Below are 16,487 nucleotides of genomic sequence, written 5' to 3'. Positions count from 1 at the left end.
AACAGGGATAGAGAACATGGACTGGGAACATGGACAGGGAACAGGGATAGAGAACATGAATAGCGAACATGGACAGGGAACAGGGATAGAGAACATGGACAGAGAGATGGGCTAGAGAGCATGGATAGAGAGATGGGACAGAGAACGTGGACAGGGAACATGGATAGAGAACGTGGATAAAGAACATGTACAGGGAACAGGGACAGAGAACATGGATAGAGAACATGGACTGGGAACATGGACAGAGAACATGGATAGAGAACATGGACAGGGAACAGGGATAGAGAACATGGACAGGGAACAGGGATAGAGAACATGGACAGGGAACAGGGATAGAGAACATGGACAGGGAACAGGGATAGAGAACGTGGATAGAGAGATGGGATAGAGAACATGGAAAGAGAGCACCAGGAGAGAGCCCAGACTGAGAGAGAGCCCCAGGAGAGAACCCAGGCTGAGACCACGGACAGGGACCCCCGGGAGAGAACCCCCACAGAGAGCCCCCAGGCAGGGATCCCACAGACAGGCCCACAACAGAGCCCCCCAGAAGAGAACCTGCACTGAGACCCCGGGCAGGGACCCACGACAGAGATCCCGGGGAGAGACCCCAGACAGTGGCCTCTGGCCAGAAACTCCCCATGGAGACCCTGGAGAGAGACTTCACACAGGGACCCTGGGCTGGAGACCCCTCCCTGCCAGCCAGAGACCCCTTCTCACTGTCCAGAGACCCTCCCAGCCCCAGGACATCCATCCCTGGGCAGGTAGAAGGTCTCCCCAGTGGGCAGGTGACTGAGGCACAGGTGTTTATCTTTTAAACTGCCCTCGCTGCCCTGTGGGGCAAATTCAATGTGCAATAAAATGAGGGAGGGGATATTCAGGGCCTGCCAGCACCAGTAGAAACTGAGATCAAACAAGTGGCAGGTGTCCCTGCACACGGCAGGGGCTGGAATGAGTTTAAGGGTTTTAAGATCCCTTCCAACCTAAGTCATTCCATGACTCTCCTGCTAATGCTCTGTCATCTTCCCCCTGCCAAGTACTGCTGAGAAGAAACAGCTGGCTGTCCTGAAGGGGTTAACAAAGACATTACCTAAAAAGCCCTCAAGCAGAACTATTTTGCAACAACTACTTCAAAAATTCCCTGTTACTTCTGTTTAAACACCTGAAATACCACAGAAGGAAATTATCATAACTTCCACTCCAGTAACATTTCCATCATTGCTTTATTGATTCCAAGCCCGAGAGGAAAAAACAGTTTAATTTACCAATAATTTTACTCCCCTTACATTGTTCACAGTCTGACTGACTGGAGACACAGAACTCATTATTTCTGTACATAAATTTAGTTCTCCATTTGCACTTTTGTGCTGCAAAGGCTTCTTTGAGATTAAGCACCAAGATGTGGTGGGAATACAGAGAACAAGCAGTGGTTGGGACATCAGGAAAAGTTTGCTGGGAAAAGAGGGAGTGCTTCTAGCTAAAGAAGAGGCATTCAGGGATTAAAAGCTCTGGTTAGAGCCTGTGATCATCTGTTCCCAGGGGTGCTGTGAGCAGTTAATTCCTTCAAAACAATGATTTCAGTGATCCCATGGGCTCAGGGCACGCCTCTGTCCGAGGCTGCCATTTCAGTCCTGACTCAGCAGAGGTGAGCAGCAGCTCTGGTGTTCCTTTTTCCAAGGAGGATGTGTGGCAAGCAGGCCAGGAGCAGGATTTGGAGACAGAGGCTTGCATTCACAGCTTTGATTTCTGGCTGCACAATGCCAGCCTGGTGACAGCAGCTCTGCCAGGCACGGCATGCAGCTGTGCCACCCAGCTGTGGCTAAGGCAGGAAGGCTGTTTCCACTGGGGTATCCCCCTCTCCACTCCCAGGGAGGGAGTTGGCCAGCAGGGGAGGGAAACAGGCCGAGCTGTAACAGATGGAGGGATTTTAAGGCTCCTGGCTTCAGCCCTGTAGCAGATTCCTGGCCACAATCATCCTCATGACCTCGTTGGTACCTGGAGCAGGATGGGGATGCAAAGGAAACACAGCTAAGGCATGGTGCAGTATTTTCCCCTCACAAGGCCAAAAGAACTCTCCCCTGATGTGCAGTTGACAGCACAGAGGAGCTCTTCCCACCAGCTGAAGTGGCATTTAGGAGGGGTTGGGCCAAAAGCCAACTGCCAAGTGCCAGCATATTGCTTGGGAAAGCTGGTGCTGCTGGGAGGATGCAGGACCAGGCATTGAGCAGAACTGGATTTCTAGCAACATCTGAGCTCTCTGCTGTACATTTAACACATACACCAAACACAGGCTGCAAACCCACTCGGTGTAAGAAAGAACATGTCCCTTACCAGGCACCCTGGTTGTAGGTGAGGGGATTTCAAAGCAGGGAAAACAAAATATTTAGGAGGCTAAAGTGAGATTAGAAAAGGCCAGATACTGTTAGAGACACGGTGTCAAGGAGAGCAAACAGATCAAAATCACTGTTAGAGACACCATGTTACACGTGTCTACTGTTAGAGACACGGTGTCAAGGAGAGCAAACAGACCAAAATCACAGGAGAGGAATTGTTAGGGAGAATCATCACGTGGCCAGGAGTAATGGGATGAAATTGGACAGAGGCACTGCTAACATGACAACTAAATATCTTCCTCTGCTGTAAGAATCCTAAAATAGCCAACTAAAGATCCTCCTCTGCTCCCACACAGGCAGAGCTCCTGGCCAGGGCGCTCACACACGGCACACTTCATGCTCAGAGCAGAGCAAGGCTCTGAAACCCAACAATCAGACTCATGTGGGAAGGTAGGGGCCTCCAGGGGAGTTTTTCTCCTAACCCCACTGCCACTTCACTTGTAATAGGAACGTCTTTTACCTTCCAGGATCTGGTGGACTCTGATGTCTCGCACGAACTGCTGCACCGCGTAATCCTTCAGGTAGCCGTAGCCCCCGTGCATCTGCAGAGCCTGGTTACAGATCTAAGGGGATAACACTGCTGTGAGGCGACTCGTGCACGACACAACAGTGGCAGAAGCTCGGTACGGACCCAGAAACCTGGGCTCGCTTTTTTTTCCTGGTCACCTAATCCCATCTCTTAAAAACGTGGTGTGACTGTCAGGCCCCATCAGTGCTGCCCTCGGTGCTATCACTTTCCCTGTTTCACATGAAGGGTGTGCTTATGTGAACAGAATGCACAGAAATAACCAGGGATGGGTACAGCAATACCTAGGGGTGGGTAAGAGATACCCAGAGATGGGTACAGACACCCAGAGGTGGGTACAGATACCCAGGGATGGGTACAGAGACACCCAGGGATGGGTACAGATATATCCAGCGATGGGTACAGAGATATCCAGGAATGGGTACAGAGATACCCAGGGATAGGTATAGATACATAGGAATGGGTACAGACACCCAGATATGGGTAGAGATACCCAGAGATGGGTACAGAGATACCCAGGGATGGGTACAGAGATACACAGGGACGGGTACAGATACCCAGGGATGGGTATAGAGATACCCAGGGATGGGCACAGATACCCAGAGATGGGTACAGATACCCAGGGATGGGCACAGAGATACCCAGGGATGGACGCAGATACTGAGGGATGGGTACAGAGATATCCAGGGATGGATACAGAGATATCCAGGGATGGGTACAGAGATACCCAGAGATGGGTACAGAGATACCCAGGGATGGGTACAGATACCCAGGGATGGGTGCAGAGATACCCAGGGATGAGTACAGATACCCAGGGATGGGTACAGAGATACCCAGGGATGGGTACAGAGATACCCAGGGATGGGTATAGATATCCAGGGATGGGTACAGAGATACCCAGAGATGGGTACAGATACCCAGGGATGGGCGCAGAGATACCCAGGGATGGACGCAGATACTGAGGGATGGGTACAGAGATATCCAGGGATGGGTACAGAGATATCCAGGGATGGGTACAGAGATACCCAGGGATGAGTAGAGATACCCAGGGATGAGTACAGATACCCAGGGATGGGTACAGAGATACCCAGGGATGGGCACAGAGATACCCAGGGATGGGTGCAGAGATACCCAGGGATGAGTAGAGATACCCAGGGATGAGTACAGATACCCAGGGATGGGTACAGAGATACCCAGGGATGGGTACAGAGATACCCAGGGACGGGTACAGATACCCAGGGATGGGTACAGAGACACCCAGGGATGGGTACAGAGATACCCAGGGATGGGTACAGAGATACCCAGGGACGGGTACAGATACCCAGGGATGGGTACAGAGACACCCAGGGATGGGTACAGAGATACCCAGGGATGGGTACAGATACCCAGGAATGGGTACAGAGATATTCAGAGATGGGTACAGATACCCAGGGATGGGTACAGAGATATCCAGGAATGGGTACAGAGATACCCAGGGATAGGTATAGATACATAGGAATGGGTACAGACACCCAGATATGGGTACAGATACCCAGGGATGGGTGCAGAGATACCCAGGGATGGGTATAGATATCCAGGGATGGGTACAGAGACACCCAGGGATGGGTACAGAGATACCTAGATATGGGTACACATACCCAGGGATGGGTAGGGATACCCAGGGATGGGTACAGAGACACCCAGGGATGGGCGCAGATACTGGGGGATGGGTAGGGATACCCAGATATGGGTACAGATGCCCAGGGATGGGTATTTTTAGGGAATAAGGCGATTTTTGCTGAATTTTCCGTTTGCAAACCCGAAGCGCCCGATCGCCACCTGGCGGCCACTCAGGGGCGGGGCTGGCAGCGCGCTGTTCCCATGGAAACGCGACTCCGCGCGCGCTGTCCCCAGTTTGGGGTGGAAAACGTGAAAACAGCAAAAATTCACATTGATGAGCACAGAAATAGCTTCTAAATGACCCTGGGCTAGGATGTGTCAAGTGCTCTTTTCCCCTCTTCTGGCTTTCTCTTTATGGGGCCATTTTGATAAGCTAACAAAATAAGGTGTTTTTCAAAGTGATAATTTTCAAAGCAATAATGTAATTTTTCAGCGGTCTAGGAAAGACCACTTGCTGCCTAGGAACGAATCACCCTGCAACATGCAAATAATCCTTGGAAAATAAAAATGTTCTGCTCCCTGTCCTCTCCCCCTTTTGGCCCCCTAGGAAGTGGTGTAGGAAGAACGTGGAGAGATGTTTTAAATGTCTCAGATTAATCCTGCAGCCTCCACATGGCTTATAAAACATCCCATCCTCAAATGAGGTTCCCGGCTCTTGAGCTTGGCTTTGGGTCGTGTACTGGTTTTGGTTCACCAATTTAAGATTTAAAGATCTTAATCTTTAAATTAAGATTTAGGATTACATCTTAAAAATGTTAAGATTTTTTATAATCCTTAAAAAAAAAATTAAGATTTTTTATAATCTTTAAAAAAAAAAATTAAGATTTTTTTAAATTTAAGATTTTTTTAAAAGATGTAATTTAGAACTTAAATTCATCTTAATTTAAGATTAATTTATCTCAATTTTAATGTTAAACATTACTAATTAATTAAATTATTAATGCTTAAATATAATAATTTGATTATTTAATAAATAATTTAAATTTAATAATAAAGTATTTAGTAATTTTAATAAATTAATTTTAATTGTAATTTTAATTGTGAATTAATTTTGAATTAATTGATGTTAATTAAATAATTTGAATTAAATAAATTTAAATCTAAATAATTTAAATAATTTAAAGAACTAATTAATTTAAGAAATAATTAAAGATTAAAAATAAATTTAAAATAAATAATAATTTAATAAAATAATTAAAAATTAAATAATTTAAAGATTAATTTTAAGATTTTTTTTTTTTTTTTTTTTAAATTAAGATTTTTCAGGGGGAAGAACAAACTTCTCCCTGACACCCTGGGCACTAAGTGGGGCGTCTCCAAGCTTGTAATGAGCACCCCAAGAGGCGCCGGAGGGACCTACCCCGAAGCACTCGTCGGTGGCAAAGAGCTTGGCCATGGAGCAGAGCACGGCCGCGTCCTCCCGGCCCTCCTGCAGCGCCCACGCCGCGTTGCGCACCATGAGCCGCGCCGCCAGCAGCCGAGTGGCCATCTCCGCCAGCCGGAACTGCAGGTACTGCCAGAGCCACAGGAGAGCTCCGTCAGCACCTCCCAGGGCTCCCGGCCACAGCCCCAGCACCGCCAGGCAGCGCTCAGGCCTTCCTCGCTCAGGAACGCGTGTTCGTGGCTTCTCCCTGTGAAGGGGGCATGGCCCTTCCAGGATGAAGGGCCATCCCTCGCCTCCGGGCCATCCCTCGGCTGCTGCGGGGCTCACCTGGTTGTTGGCGAGGGGTTCCCCGAACTGTTTGCGGACAGTGAGGTGCTCCTGAGCCAGGAGAACCGAGGCGTGAGCAGCTCCTAACGAACAAGAAGCTGGTGGGGGAAGCCAAGGACAGAGAGTGAAGGTGAAGCTACGTCAGACAGGCAACAAGAAGATCCTGCCCTCCTCCCTTGGCTCCCTTTGGCTTTCTCACCGATGTTTATCCTGCCTCCATTGAGGCCCTGCATGGCGATGCTGAACCCCTGCCCTTCGGCTCCCAGCCGGTTGCCCACAGGAACAACGCAGTCCTCAAAGATCACAGCTCGAGTTGGCTGGGAATTCCAGCCTACCTGGGAAAAAACAGAGCTCCTTCCAGACTGCCTGAGGAGCAGCACAAATCCAGCACAGAACCACCAGCCTGCTCCCAACCCCTCGGTCTCACTGCCAAGCTGGCACAAAGCACCCGTTGTCTGCATGGTTTGGCCTCAGTGTGGGAACTGGAATGGGTGTTTTTGAGAAGAGGCGCAAATCTTGATGTTCCCAAGACTAAAATCCTTCATTTACCAAAGGGATGGGTATTGGGCAAACTTCACCACTTGGTAAAACCATGCCAGTCTGGGACTCCAAGCCCATCCAGGAAGAGATCCCTAATGCTTTGCACAGACAAGCTCACGGGGACCACAGGACACAGCCTCAAGCTGTGCAGGGCAGGCTCAGATTGAACATCAGGAAGAATTTCTCCATGGGAAAGGCTGTCAGGCATTGGAATGGGCTGTCAAAGGAGATAACTGAGCCACCACCCCTGCAGGTGTTTAAGGAATGCCTGGATGTGGCACTCAGAGCTCTGGCTGACAAGTGAGGATCAGTCACAGGTTGGACTCAATGGTCTTGGAGGTCTTTCCAATCTCGGTGATTCTGTGGTTCTGTGATCTCTCTCCTGCACTTCCCTCAAGCACACAGGAAGCACAAGCCAAGCCTCTTACCTTCTTCTCCTTCTTGCCAAAGCTGAGCCCTGGCATTCCCTTCTCCAGCACGAGGCAGGAGATGCCCTTGGGGCCTGGGCCCCCTGTGCGACACATGACCACGTACACATCGGTGTCACCTCCCCCGCTGATGAAGGCCTGCAGGAGGGCACAACGAGAAAAGTGAGGCTTTGGGGGGGTTTTGCAAACTAACCCCGAGCCCACAGCAGCAGCTGGCAGGCTGCAGAAATGGAGAGGCAAAGACCTCACAGCCAGAGGCATTTAGGGACCCAGCTGGTGAAAGCTCTGCAGAGCACGTCTTGCCTTGGGAGAATGCACAGAGGTGAGGAGACAGCAGGAATGGCAAGGACAGTGAGACCCAGGCCACTTTAGCAGGAGCAAAGAGGTACCTTGGAGCCATTCAGGACGTAGGTATCCCCCTTCCTCTGAGCTGAGGTCAGCAGGGAAGCTGCATCACTGCCACTCCCTATTTGAGAAGCAAGGAAGAAGCCAATGAAACAGAAGAACCAGAACCTGGAACTTCTCCCTGTGAACATACCCTGACACCTGAGTTTGTACCAAGAGCATCTCAGCAATCATCATCTGCCTCTCCCCAACTTCACAAATGAATATGGAAAGAAACGTTTCACCTCCAGACCTTTGCAATCTTCATGGTGCACTTAAAGAGAGAGGAGAAGATGTCCTGGTTGCTGATGCTCACCTGGCTCAGTCAGGCAGTAAGAGGCAAACTTTTCCATGCTGCAGAGCGATGGGCAGAACCTGCGGCGCTGCTCCTCGTTGCCAAAGGTGTCAATCATCCAAACACACATGCTGGGGTGGGAGAGAAGGAGCAGCATTCAGGATTGAACATAGGTTGTACAAGAACATCCCTGGCTGAACACAGGAAAGCTCCACAGAGCTGAGCCACAAGCCCCGAGGCTTGAAAATGTATTGTTACACCTTGCATTCACCACAGACCCACTGCCCTGTGGAACAGCAGGCTCCTGCTTAAGAGCCTCAGTCTCTCCTCCATGCCCAGCCCTGCTCCCTCTCCAGAAAAGTGCACCTGAAGAAAGAGGAGCATCATTGCAGCTCTCTGTGCCAAGTGACCTGTCACTGGACATGTCTGTACAAGCAGGACAGCCCCGGGGTCAGGTGGTGCCTCTGGGCTCTGTCACAGCATGGCCAAGGCACAAAGGCTTTTTCCAGGCAGGTTACTATCTATAGACAGCTTAAGTGGCAGAGCAGAGAACAAAATCCAGAACTTAATCCCATCTTGCGTGCCAGAAAGCTAAAATTACTTCTTGGTGGCATCTCAGTCCTTGTGGCCTATTTGTTTACTGCTGTCCAGGGATCCTCAGGGGGATGTGTGTACTCGAGGTCACCATTTAAATATATAAATAATGTGCAGCAGCGAGGGAGCTGCCTCCAGCTGGATTTAGAGCCCGCAGAGCAGCCAGGCTGACACCATCCACCCCTGCACAGACACACTCACTTGTGGATGCTCATGTAAGCAGTGGTGCTGGTACATCCTGTTGACAGAGCTTCAAAGATTATGGAGGTGTCAAGCCGTGACAATCCAGAGCCACCAACATCTGGTTTCACATAGATCCCACCAAATCCTAGCTGGGCTGCCTTCCGCATCGTTTCCACAGGGAATATCTCCTATTGGGGCAGGAGAGACATCCCAATGAATATTGAGGGTTAGTTCAGTCCCTTTGGGTAGCCCTGGGCTACCAGTTTGAGTCCCACCATCCTGCAGAGTTTAAGTCAGCTGGGTGGGTCAAAGAAGAGGTGGTACCGACACCGACACATTCCGTCTTCTGCAGTGAATCCAAGATCCAGGTGATTGAATAACCTGGCTAGGAAAGCTTCAAGGTATTTCTGATGATTTCCCCTCCCCCAGCTACAGCAGCAGCTTCAATGACAACCTCCAGAGCTATTGAAGGAACCCCTCAGTGAGACCTGTGGGTCACAACGTCCTAAGGGAGGAAAAAGGGAGTGGTACAACCCTTGTGAGGCTGTCCTACCTTCTCATCCCACTCAGCCATGTAAGGAGCCATCTCCTTGGTAGCAAAATCAAGGGCAACTTTTTGGAATTCCTTCTGATCCTCAGTGAGTCCAGTGGATGCTAGAAAAGCAGGAATACATGAGAACGTGTGTCTGTTGAGGGAAAGCAGCACAACTACCTTGTCTATACCTCAAACAATTTCGAGGTGCCCCTTAACTCACACAAACAGTTTCGGGTCTCTGCTGCAGAGGCCATTTCTCTGTTCCTCAGGAATATAAGGAACTGTGCTGAGAGCAGGGGGCTTTGTGAGGGGCTTTCTTGGGACAAAACAAATCCAAGATCCCAGCTGTCTCTGTCTGCTCCGTGCTAACTACATCAGAAAGCCAGGACAGAGCACAGTCACTCCATCTCACTAAGTCTGTGCTAAAGAAATCTGAGGGAGCAGTGCTGGGACTTCAAAGAAAGGAAACTTGGAAGCAAATAAAGAATAAAGCAGCTGTTTGGAAACAGCATCTAAAGCTTAAGTTAGGTTCTGCATTTGAAACCTCCTGCTTCACCGACACACAGATCCAACATTGTTTTGTTCCTCTCCTGAAATTCACAGCTATGCTGCTTCTTCAGTTTTAAATGTTGTTACATTTAGACATGGAAGCAATTCATCTGCAAAGTGTTCTGGAACCAGAACGGTTTGGGTTGGAAGGGTCCCTAAAGACCATCTTGTTACTACACCTGACCCTGTCCAACGTGGCCTCGAGCACTGCCAGGGATGGGGCATCCACAACTTCTGGGCAACCTGTGCCAGCTGCAATTCTAATATCTAACCTGAATCTCTCCTCTTTTAGTTTAAATCCATTCCCCCTTGCCCTGTCAGTCTGCCTATATAAAAAGCTGCTTTCCTTCTTTTTTATAATCCCCCTTCTTTGAGAGATATTCTTTGATTCTCTATCAAACCTGAAAAACCGTGAAAACCTAACAAAGGTAAGGGAGGGACAGGGAGGGGGAAGGACCTGTCCTTGGCAGGGGGAAGGGCTCTGTCCCACTGCTGAGCACGGTCTAAAGAGGTAAAAGGAGGGAGAGAGAGAGGGAAGGACCTGTCCTTGCGGGCTCTGTCCCACTGACAGGTACCCGCTGCGGGGTGTCCGCGCCCGCACCGCCCTGACCGGCAGCAGGACACGGGGAGGAGGGACACGGGGAGCGGTGACACCGGGGAGGAGGGACACGGGGAGGAGGGACACGGGGAGCGGTGACACAGGGGAGGAGGGACACGGGGAGGAGGGACACGGGGAGCGGTGACACACGGAGCAGTGACACGGGCAGCTGTGGACATCCCTCCGGGCGGGGGCAGGAGGTCCCGGGCCACCGACCCGCTGTCCATCTCCCCCAGCCCGCCTCCCCCGGGCCGCGGGGGGGTCCCGGCCCGGCCCGGGCAGCTCCTTACGGTCGATGCAGGACGCGATCCCCCGGCGCCCCAGCAGCAGCCGCGCCGCCGCCCGCGGGGCCGCTCGCCACGCCATGGCCATGGCCGTGCGGGGCCGCTCCGCTTCCCGGCTCCCGGCGGGGCAGGCTGGGAGCTGTAGTCCTGCCCCCGGCGCCGCCCGCCCGGGCGGGGAGGGAGCGAGGGGAGCCGGCCCTGCCCCGGCCTTTGCATAGCGGGCACCGCTTCCGAGCGCGGCTTCCTCCTCCTCCTCCTCCTCCTCCTCCTCCTCCCCGCCCGGCACCGCGAGCATCCTCATCGCCCCGAGCAGGACAGGCGGCAGCGGCCCGGGCTGGTGAGCGGGAGCTGGGAGGGCTGGCAAAGAGGGAGGGAGGCAGGGGAAAGCTTGGCATAGAAGGCGGAAAAGTTGATGCCAGCCGGCCTGGCTGGAGGCGGCCGGCTCGGAGCCGTGCTGACAGAGGGGACAGGGGATGGGCCGCTCCTCTCCGCGGAGCCGCAGGCTCCGGAGGGCTGGCAGCGACGCTGGGGGCCAGCCAGCGAACCCCCCTGGCAGGCACGGGCACCTGCGGCGAGCGCGCCCGGGGGCGTTCGGCGCTGTGCGGAGAAGGAGCCGCTCCCGAGGGGGCTCGGGCGAGCACAGCCAGCGGCTGGCAGAGCCAGGCAGCCGGGGCGAGGCTGGGCTGAGCCCTGAGAGCAGCACGGCTCCCCGGGCCAAAGGCAGAGGGGCCACGCTCTGCCCACGCACCTTCGGGACTGGCCCGGGTGCAGCAGCGAGCCGGCCCTGCTGCTGGTGTCCGTCAGGGCTCCAGGGTGCGGTCCCCAAGCCCTGCCAGCATTCACACTGATAGAGGAAGTGGCTGAGCTTAAGGAAAGATTTATTTGCTCTCCACTCGCCCTACAGCGCTTGCAGCTCTACTTTTCTCGGCCGCCTGAAGGAGCAGTAATTCCTCCTCCTTCTCTCGTCCACCAGGTGCTTCTCAGTGAAGAGAAGATAATTCAGAGAGACCAGAGATGCCTTGGCCGAGCAGAAAGAGAGACAAAGGAGCAGTAGCAGGTCTGTGCTGACATCCTGACTGATTTAGCATCTCTCATTTGAGGTTCCAGGCTATAGTGAAACTACAGACAGCCGTATTAACCGTCTGTCTTTCACAGGCAGTGTCTTACAGACAGCATTTCCCGTGCCAAATGGGCTGAGCACCCAGGCGTGACTGAGACAAGCCTGCTAGGTGTGTGATAAGGACAGTGATGTATTCCCAGCACAAGGGGGTTAGGAAATGGAATTCTGGCCCATTTTTGCAGAGCTTTCAGGTCCTGCACAGCAGAGTCGGTCAGTCAGAGTACACCCAGTGCAGTGCCAGGAAGCTGATGTGGTACCAGCTGCAAAAACAAAGAGCAAGAACATTGCACTGGAGGCAGCATGATGTGGTGTTTAAAGTACAAGATGAAAAACCTGCACATCTGTGCCACTCATCTGCTTGATCCACTCTAGCAAATAACCATCTTTTTATCCCTTAATCACTTCTTAATAATTGGGGTTTTTTCGTCTTTGTCCTGAAGAAAAAAAGGATCCCTTCTGAACAGGTAGCTCAGTGGAGGTTAAGCTAAGATTTCCATCTCCTGCAGGAATTGAAATAGTTTGGTTTGCTTGGTGAATGTTCCTCTTACTCACCAGATTCACCTAAGTCTACTTCATTGCCTGCAGCTGATTTCTCAGCAATTAATTAAAAAAAATCAACTACACTTCATGTGGGCAAACATGATCTGACCCGAGGACTTTTTATTACTAACTGGGAGTATTAAACTACATTTTTGCACACAGAAAAATAGACTTATTTCAGATGCAAATTAGAAATACTCAGAACCATTGGTGCATAATGCTGCTACCTTACCCTGAGCACCTGGGGTGCCCCAAACTCCTGCTGCAGTCAAATGTGTGAAACCAGCTTGGACAACTAAAAATATCTGTTGACACACAATGTGTTTTATCTCAATGTCTTTTAAGATAAAAAAGAGCCTGATGCTAAAATTGCCAAAACCGAGGAGGAGACTTCAGATAAGGAGGAAGAAGAGAAGTCTGCAAAACCCCCAGCTGGGAGCTCCAAGTCTGGATGGAAGAACTGGAAGAAAAAAGAATCTGAGTCTGGTGGGGAGGAAAGCAAGATCACATATTGTCACTGGCTGCTGAAATCAGAGCCTGAGAGCAGGCTGGAGAAGGGGGTGGATGTGAAGGTGAGCACTGTCACCCCCTCACTCAGCAAAGGACAGCAGCAGGGTCACTCCTGCCCAGCTTTAGTGCCCAGATGCTGAGGGACAGCATCAGGCAACTCACGTTGTTTTTTTCTTCTCAAAACCCATTTGTCCTCCTGGAAATTGGAAAAAAGCAAGTTCTTGTCCAAGGTGACAACCTTGGGGTTTCATACATGTAATACAAGAGGAAATCAGCCCCTCAGGATGCTTGGCTGCTGGTCACAGGAGCAGCATCTGTTTCAGACTCTGCCTTTACACTGCTGCTTTGTAAAGGTTTTTCTGTAGGCCCTGTGGGAGATAAAAATTGTGTCAGGTTTGTGCTATAATTGAAGGAGCTGCTAGCAACAAATGCTTAGGCTCAGTGCAGACAATGACACCATAAAGATCAGAAACCTCCTGAGTGAATGTTTATTTTCATTTCATTTGGCAGTTCAGTGTTGACGACTTGAAAGCTCAGCCTAATCAGACAACCTGCTGGGATGGAGTAAGGAACTACCAGGTAGGAAGCACATGGGGGCACTGAAATAGCAATAGAAGAACTTGGCTCTGCCACAGCTTGTTCCTGTGCCTGAAGCATTTCCTCTTGGGGCACTCTGCCTGTTCATGCACGTGCATTTTGGCAGGGATCTGAAGTCAATTCCTGCTTAGTGGCCTCGAGGTCAGAGGGAGATTCAGGCTGGGGAATATTCTGTCAAGTCATGCAGTTTTTCTCTCACTTAGGCCAACCTTTGATACCTTACAGCAAGTCTGTACTTACCCAAATCCTCTGTCAGTGTACAGCTTTCTGTTCCAAAGGAATTCCATGTGTGTTCCCCTGCTGTGTATGATCCCTGTACTATATAGGATTCCCTATCCCCCTACACGTGATCTGCTCTGAGCTGTTTGCTGACAACTCTCCTGGGCAAGGGTGGCTGAGCTGTTGAATTCCCACACACTTTCTGATCAACAGGATCTTGCTCTTTAGCCTTGTTTTTACTTAATTTCATTCCAACACAAAAACATCTCTATGACAACTGTAGGAAACATTATCTGAGTAATTCTGAAGCACATCTACCTCTCCTCTTGTTGCTTCCTATTCTTGGCTGCTTCTAATGAAGCCCTGAGAGCTTGATGGAAAGAGCTGAAAGTCTTTGGTTTACTCCTGACAGGCAAGGAATTTCCTGAGATCCATGAAACTTGGGCAGCAGGCCTTCTTCTACCACAGTAACTGCAAAGAGCCTGGCATTGTGGCCCTTGTCAAGGTGAGTGTCTGTGTTTTGGGGAGAGGGGAGAAGTGATAATGAATGGGCTATCAAACAGCTCACTGCTTGTCCCAGCACCAAAGAGTGCAGGAGTTGTCCAGTGAGAGCAGGGAATGACCAGGACACCTCAGCTCAACACTACAGGGCTGACTCAGCCGTGTGTCCCCAGAGAGATGGAACCACACTGTGCTGTTTTCCTGCTGACATTTCAGGGCACTCCCAGCCAAGCCAAGTGTTGTTCCACACTCTGATTCCAGTCTGACTCACTACATTCTAGTCAGCAGAGCCCACAAGGCAGCAGAATAAAACCAGGGCATAGAACAGCTTTTTCTTTAAGAGGAGAACTCATCACAAAGATCATCATCAGCTACCCAGTTTTCCTCTGCTGCATTTCTTTCCACACTGATCTCCAGCAGGTGATGCTGCACTCACTGTTCTGCACTTCTGCCACCCAAGAAATGTAAAGGAAACTGTTAGAATGGAGTTTAGGGAAAGCAAGGCTGATTTTTCACCGGGATTATTCCTTTTCACATCTCATGCCCTTTGCTGACAGGTGTTTTGAACTGATGGAAAATTTCTTCTCCCCTTCTGCTTCAGATCGTAAAGGAGGCGTACCCTGATCACACACAGTTTGACCAGAAGGATCCTCATTATGACTCCACCAGCAGAAAAGAGAACCCCAAATGGTCCATGGTAATGTATTCTATTAAATACAGCTGTTCAAGCTGTGTGCAAGCCAAGGGAAGGGAGAAGGCTCTTAAATCTTAAGCTTCTGTCCTGATCTAGCTGCCTTTTTCTCTCTCAAGAGAAAATTCAATCCTGTTTTCTCTGCTTTTTCCCCAATCCCTTCCAGGAGGCTGCCAAAATGTATCTCCCTAAATTTTCAAATCTTGGCTGCAGAGCTGGCCTCCATGCATGGCAGAACCCTGAGTTAGGAAAGTGAGCTAAGAACCACTGTCAGCACACAGCAAACAAAGCTGTAGTTTTGAGGCACATTAAATTGTAGGGAAGGGAGTGTTCATGGGCTGGCTACATCCCACATCTGAATTTTGCATTGTCTGTGACATGGATGCAGCTTGCTGGTGCACAGTGCCAACAAATCACCTGCCACAAATCCTGGGAAGCTCTTTTAGCCTTCAGCAAGGCAAAGCTTCCAGGCTATTAGTGCACATCAGTCACTTCCTTCAGCTTTATCCCTCAAAGATTTGATGGGCTGTCTGGAGGCTGTGTCCCTGTCCAACCTGCTCCTGTGCTGCCCCTGCCTTGCCAGGTGGATGTGCAGTTTGTGAGGATGACCAAGCGCTTCATCCCCCTGTCTGAGATCAAGGCTCACCACCTGGCACACAAAGCAGATGGGGGGCCCCTCAAGGACATGATGCTCTTCACCAGGCAACGTCTGTCCATCCAACCCCTGACACAAGGTGAGAACCTCCCAGAACTCTTGATTCTTTCTGTCAGACACGCTGGAAGTTTCATTGATGGCTTTTCCTTCCTTACCACAGAGGAATTTGATTTTGTCTTGAGCCTGGAAGAGGAAAAGCCACATTAAAAGCAGCACAGCTCCCACCCAGCCCGCTCCTCCACCAGCACAACTCATGTTCACCTGCTCAAGCACAGCACCACGAATGTGCCCCCACAAGATCTGCAGCCACACGTCCCTTCCCCTGACACACTGTTATTTTTGCTTATTTTTTCAATAAATGAAGCCTTTTCGAATCAACTGCAGCTACTTGGGTTTTAATAGCAGGAAAATCTGCAATTTATCTCTTGAGAAAGAAATGGGTATGTCTTTGTTTAGTTTGGGGTCTAGTGCAGTTCCATGCACTCCAGAAGGACATTCTTCTGCAGGAAGGAATCCCTGAGTTCTGTCTAGAACCAGAAGATTTAGAATCATTGAATAGCCTGGGTTGGAAGAGACGTTAAAATCATCTCATTCCACCTCCTGCCATGGGCAGGGACATTTTCCACTAGCTCAGGTTGCTCCAAGCTCTGTCCAGCCTGGCTTTGGACTCTTCCAGGGATGTGGCAGCCACACAGTCAGGAGGAATTTCTCCCCAACATCCCATCTAAACTCTTTTCTGTCAGTTGGAAGCCTTTCCCCCCCGTCCTGTCAGTGCATGCTGTTGTAAACAGTGTCTCTGGAGATGGATACACAAAGCAGATCACAGTGAACTTCCTGCAGGTACAAAAGTTCCCACGTTATTTTAGTTCTGACATCAGGGAAATGGAAGAAAATAAAGCCAGCCTGCTAATTTTTAAGCCACATGGGTCCTTCACCAGCACAGCTGCCAAGCAGTGACACAGCTTAAAGAAAGACCAA

At 50.5% G+C, this 16,487-nt stretch overlaps 2 protein-coding genes and 1 long non-coding RNA gene across 5 annotated transcripts; 1 reads left to right on the top strand and 2 right to left on the bottom strand.

Moving 5' to 3' along the window:
* Window positions 1-1,201: 1,201 nt before the first annotated feature.
* On the bottom strand, window positions 1,202-10,812 carry ACAD8 (acyl-CoA dehydrogenase family member 8). The gene is made up of 11 exons (XM_068172039.1): window positions 10,683-10,812; window positions 9,264-9,364; window positions 8,729-8,898; window positions 7,955-8,064; window positions 7,644-7,720; window positions 7,255-7,392; window positions 6,486-6,621; window positions 6,287-6,384; window positions 5,936-6,088; window positions 2,851-2,953; window positions 1,202-1,992 (listed from the first exon to the last, which is right to left on the bottom strand). Exons 1-11 carry the CDS (start codon window positions 10,762-10,764, stop codon window positions 1,940-1,942), a joined length of 1,221 nt encoding a protein of 406 aa, XP_068028140.1. The 5' UTR covers window positions 10,765-10,812; the 3' UTR covers window positions 1,202-1,939.
* THYN1 (thymocyte nuclear protein 1) lies at window positions 10,794-16,240 on the top strand. Of its 2 annotated transcripts, none has more exons than XM_068172060.1 (8): window positions 10,794-11,013; window positions 11,650-11,733; window positions 12,682-12,908; window positions 13,357-13,425; window positions 14,075-14,167; window positions 14,765-14,860; window positions 15,438-15,588; window positions 15,670-16,240. In XM_068172060.1, the coding sequence occupies exons 2-8, from the start codon at window positions 11,691-11,693 to the stop codon at window positions 15,714-15,716; spliced, it is 726 nt and encodes a 241-aa protein (XP_068028161.1). In that variant the 5' UTR covers window positions 10,794-11,013; window positions 11,650-11,690; the 3' UTR covers window positions 15,717-16,240. The 2 variants fall into 2 exon arrangements, with proteins under 2 accessions (XP_068028161.1, XP_068028160.1); XM_068172059.1 differs by having other exon boundaries at window positions 10,794-11,017; window positions 11,664-11,733.
* Window positions 12,687-15,440, bottom strand: LOC137462061 (uncharacterized). 2 transcript variants are annotated; one of them, XR_010993565.1, is made up of 2 exons: window positions 13,684-15,440; window positions 12,687-13,214 (listed from the first exon to the last, which is right to left on the bottom strand). It is a non-coding gene; the product is annotated as an uncharacterized lncRNA (long non-coding RNA). The 2 variants fall into 2 exon arrangements; XR_010993566.1 differs by having other exon boundaries at window positions 14,680-15,440.
* Window positions 16,241-16,487: the final 247 nt, after the last annotated feature.

Source organism: Anomalospiza imberbis, chromosome 24 (genome assembly GCF_031753505.1).
Source record: "Anomalospiza imberbis isolate Cuckoo-Finch-1a 21T00152 chromosome 24, ASM3175350v1, whole genome shotgun sequence".
Taxonomy (NCBI): Eukaryota; Metazoa; Chordata; class Aves; order Passeriformes; family Viduidae; genus Anomalospiza; species Anomalospiza imberbis.
The sequence above is the reverse complement of the archived record's forward strand: the minus strand, read 5'-3'. Positions and strand labels throughout refer to the sequence as shown.

Excerpts from the sequence above, each read along its gene's own strand:
- ACAD8 (XM_068172039.1), bottom strand. The coding sequence starts at position 10,764 with ATGGCCATGGCGTGGCGAGCGGCCCCGCGGGCGGCGGCGCGGCTGCTG. Across the intron at positions 2,954-5,935 it reads CCACCGACGAGTGCTTCGGG|ATCTGTAACCAGGCTCTGCA; the intron begins GTAGGTCCCTCC and ends TTATCCCCTTAG. Across the intron at positions 1,993-2,850 it reads AGTCCACCAGATCCTGGAAG|GTACCAACGAGGTCATGAGG; the intron begins GTAAAAGACGTT and ends ATCCTGCTCCAG.
- THYN1 (XM_068172060.1), top strand. The coding sequence starts at position 11,691 with ATGCCTTGGCCGAGCAGAAAGAGAGACAAAGGAGCAGTAGCAG. Across the intron at positions 14,168-14,764 it reads GCATTGTGGCCCTTGTCAAG|ATCGTAAAGGAGGCGTACCC; the intron begins GTGAGTGTCTGT and ends CTTCTGCTTCAG. Across the intron at positions 14,861-15,437 it reads AGAACCCCAAATGGTCCATG|GTGGATGTGCAGTTTGTGAG; the intron begins GTAATGTATTCT and ends CTGCCTTGCCAG.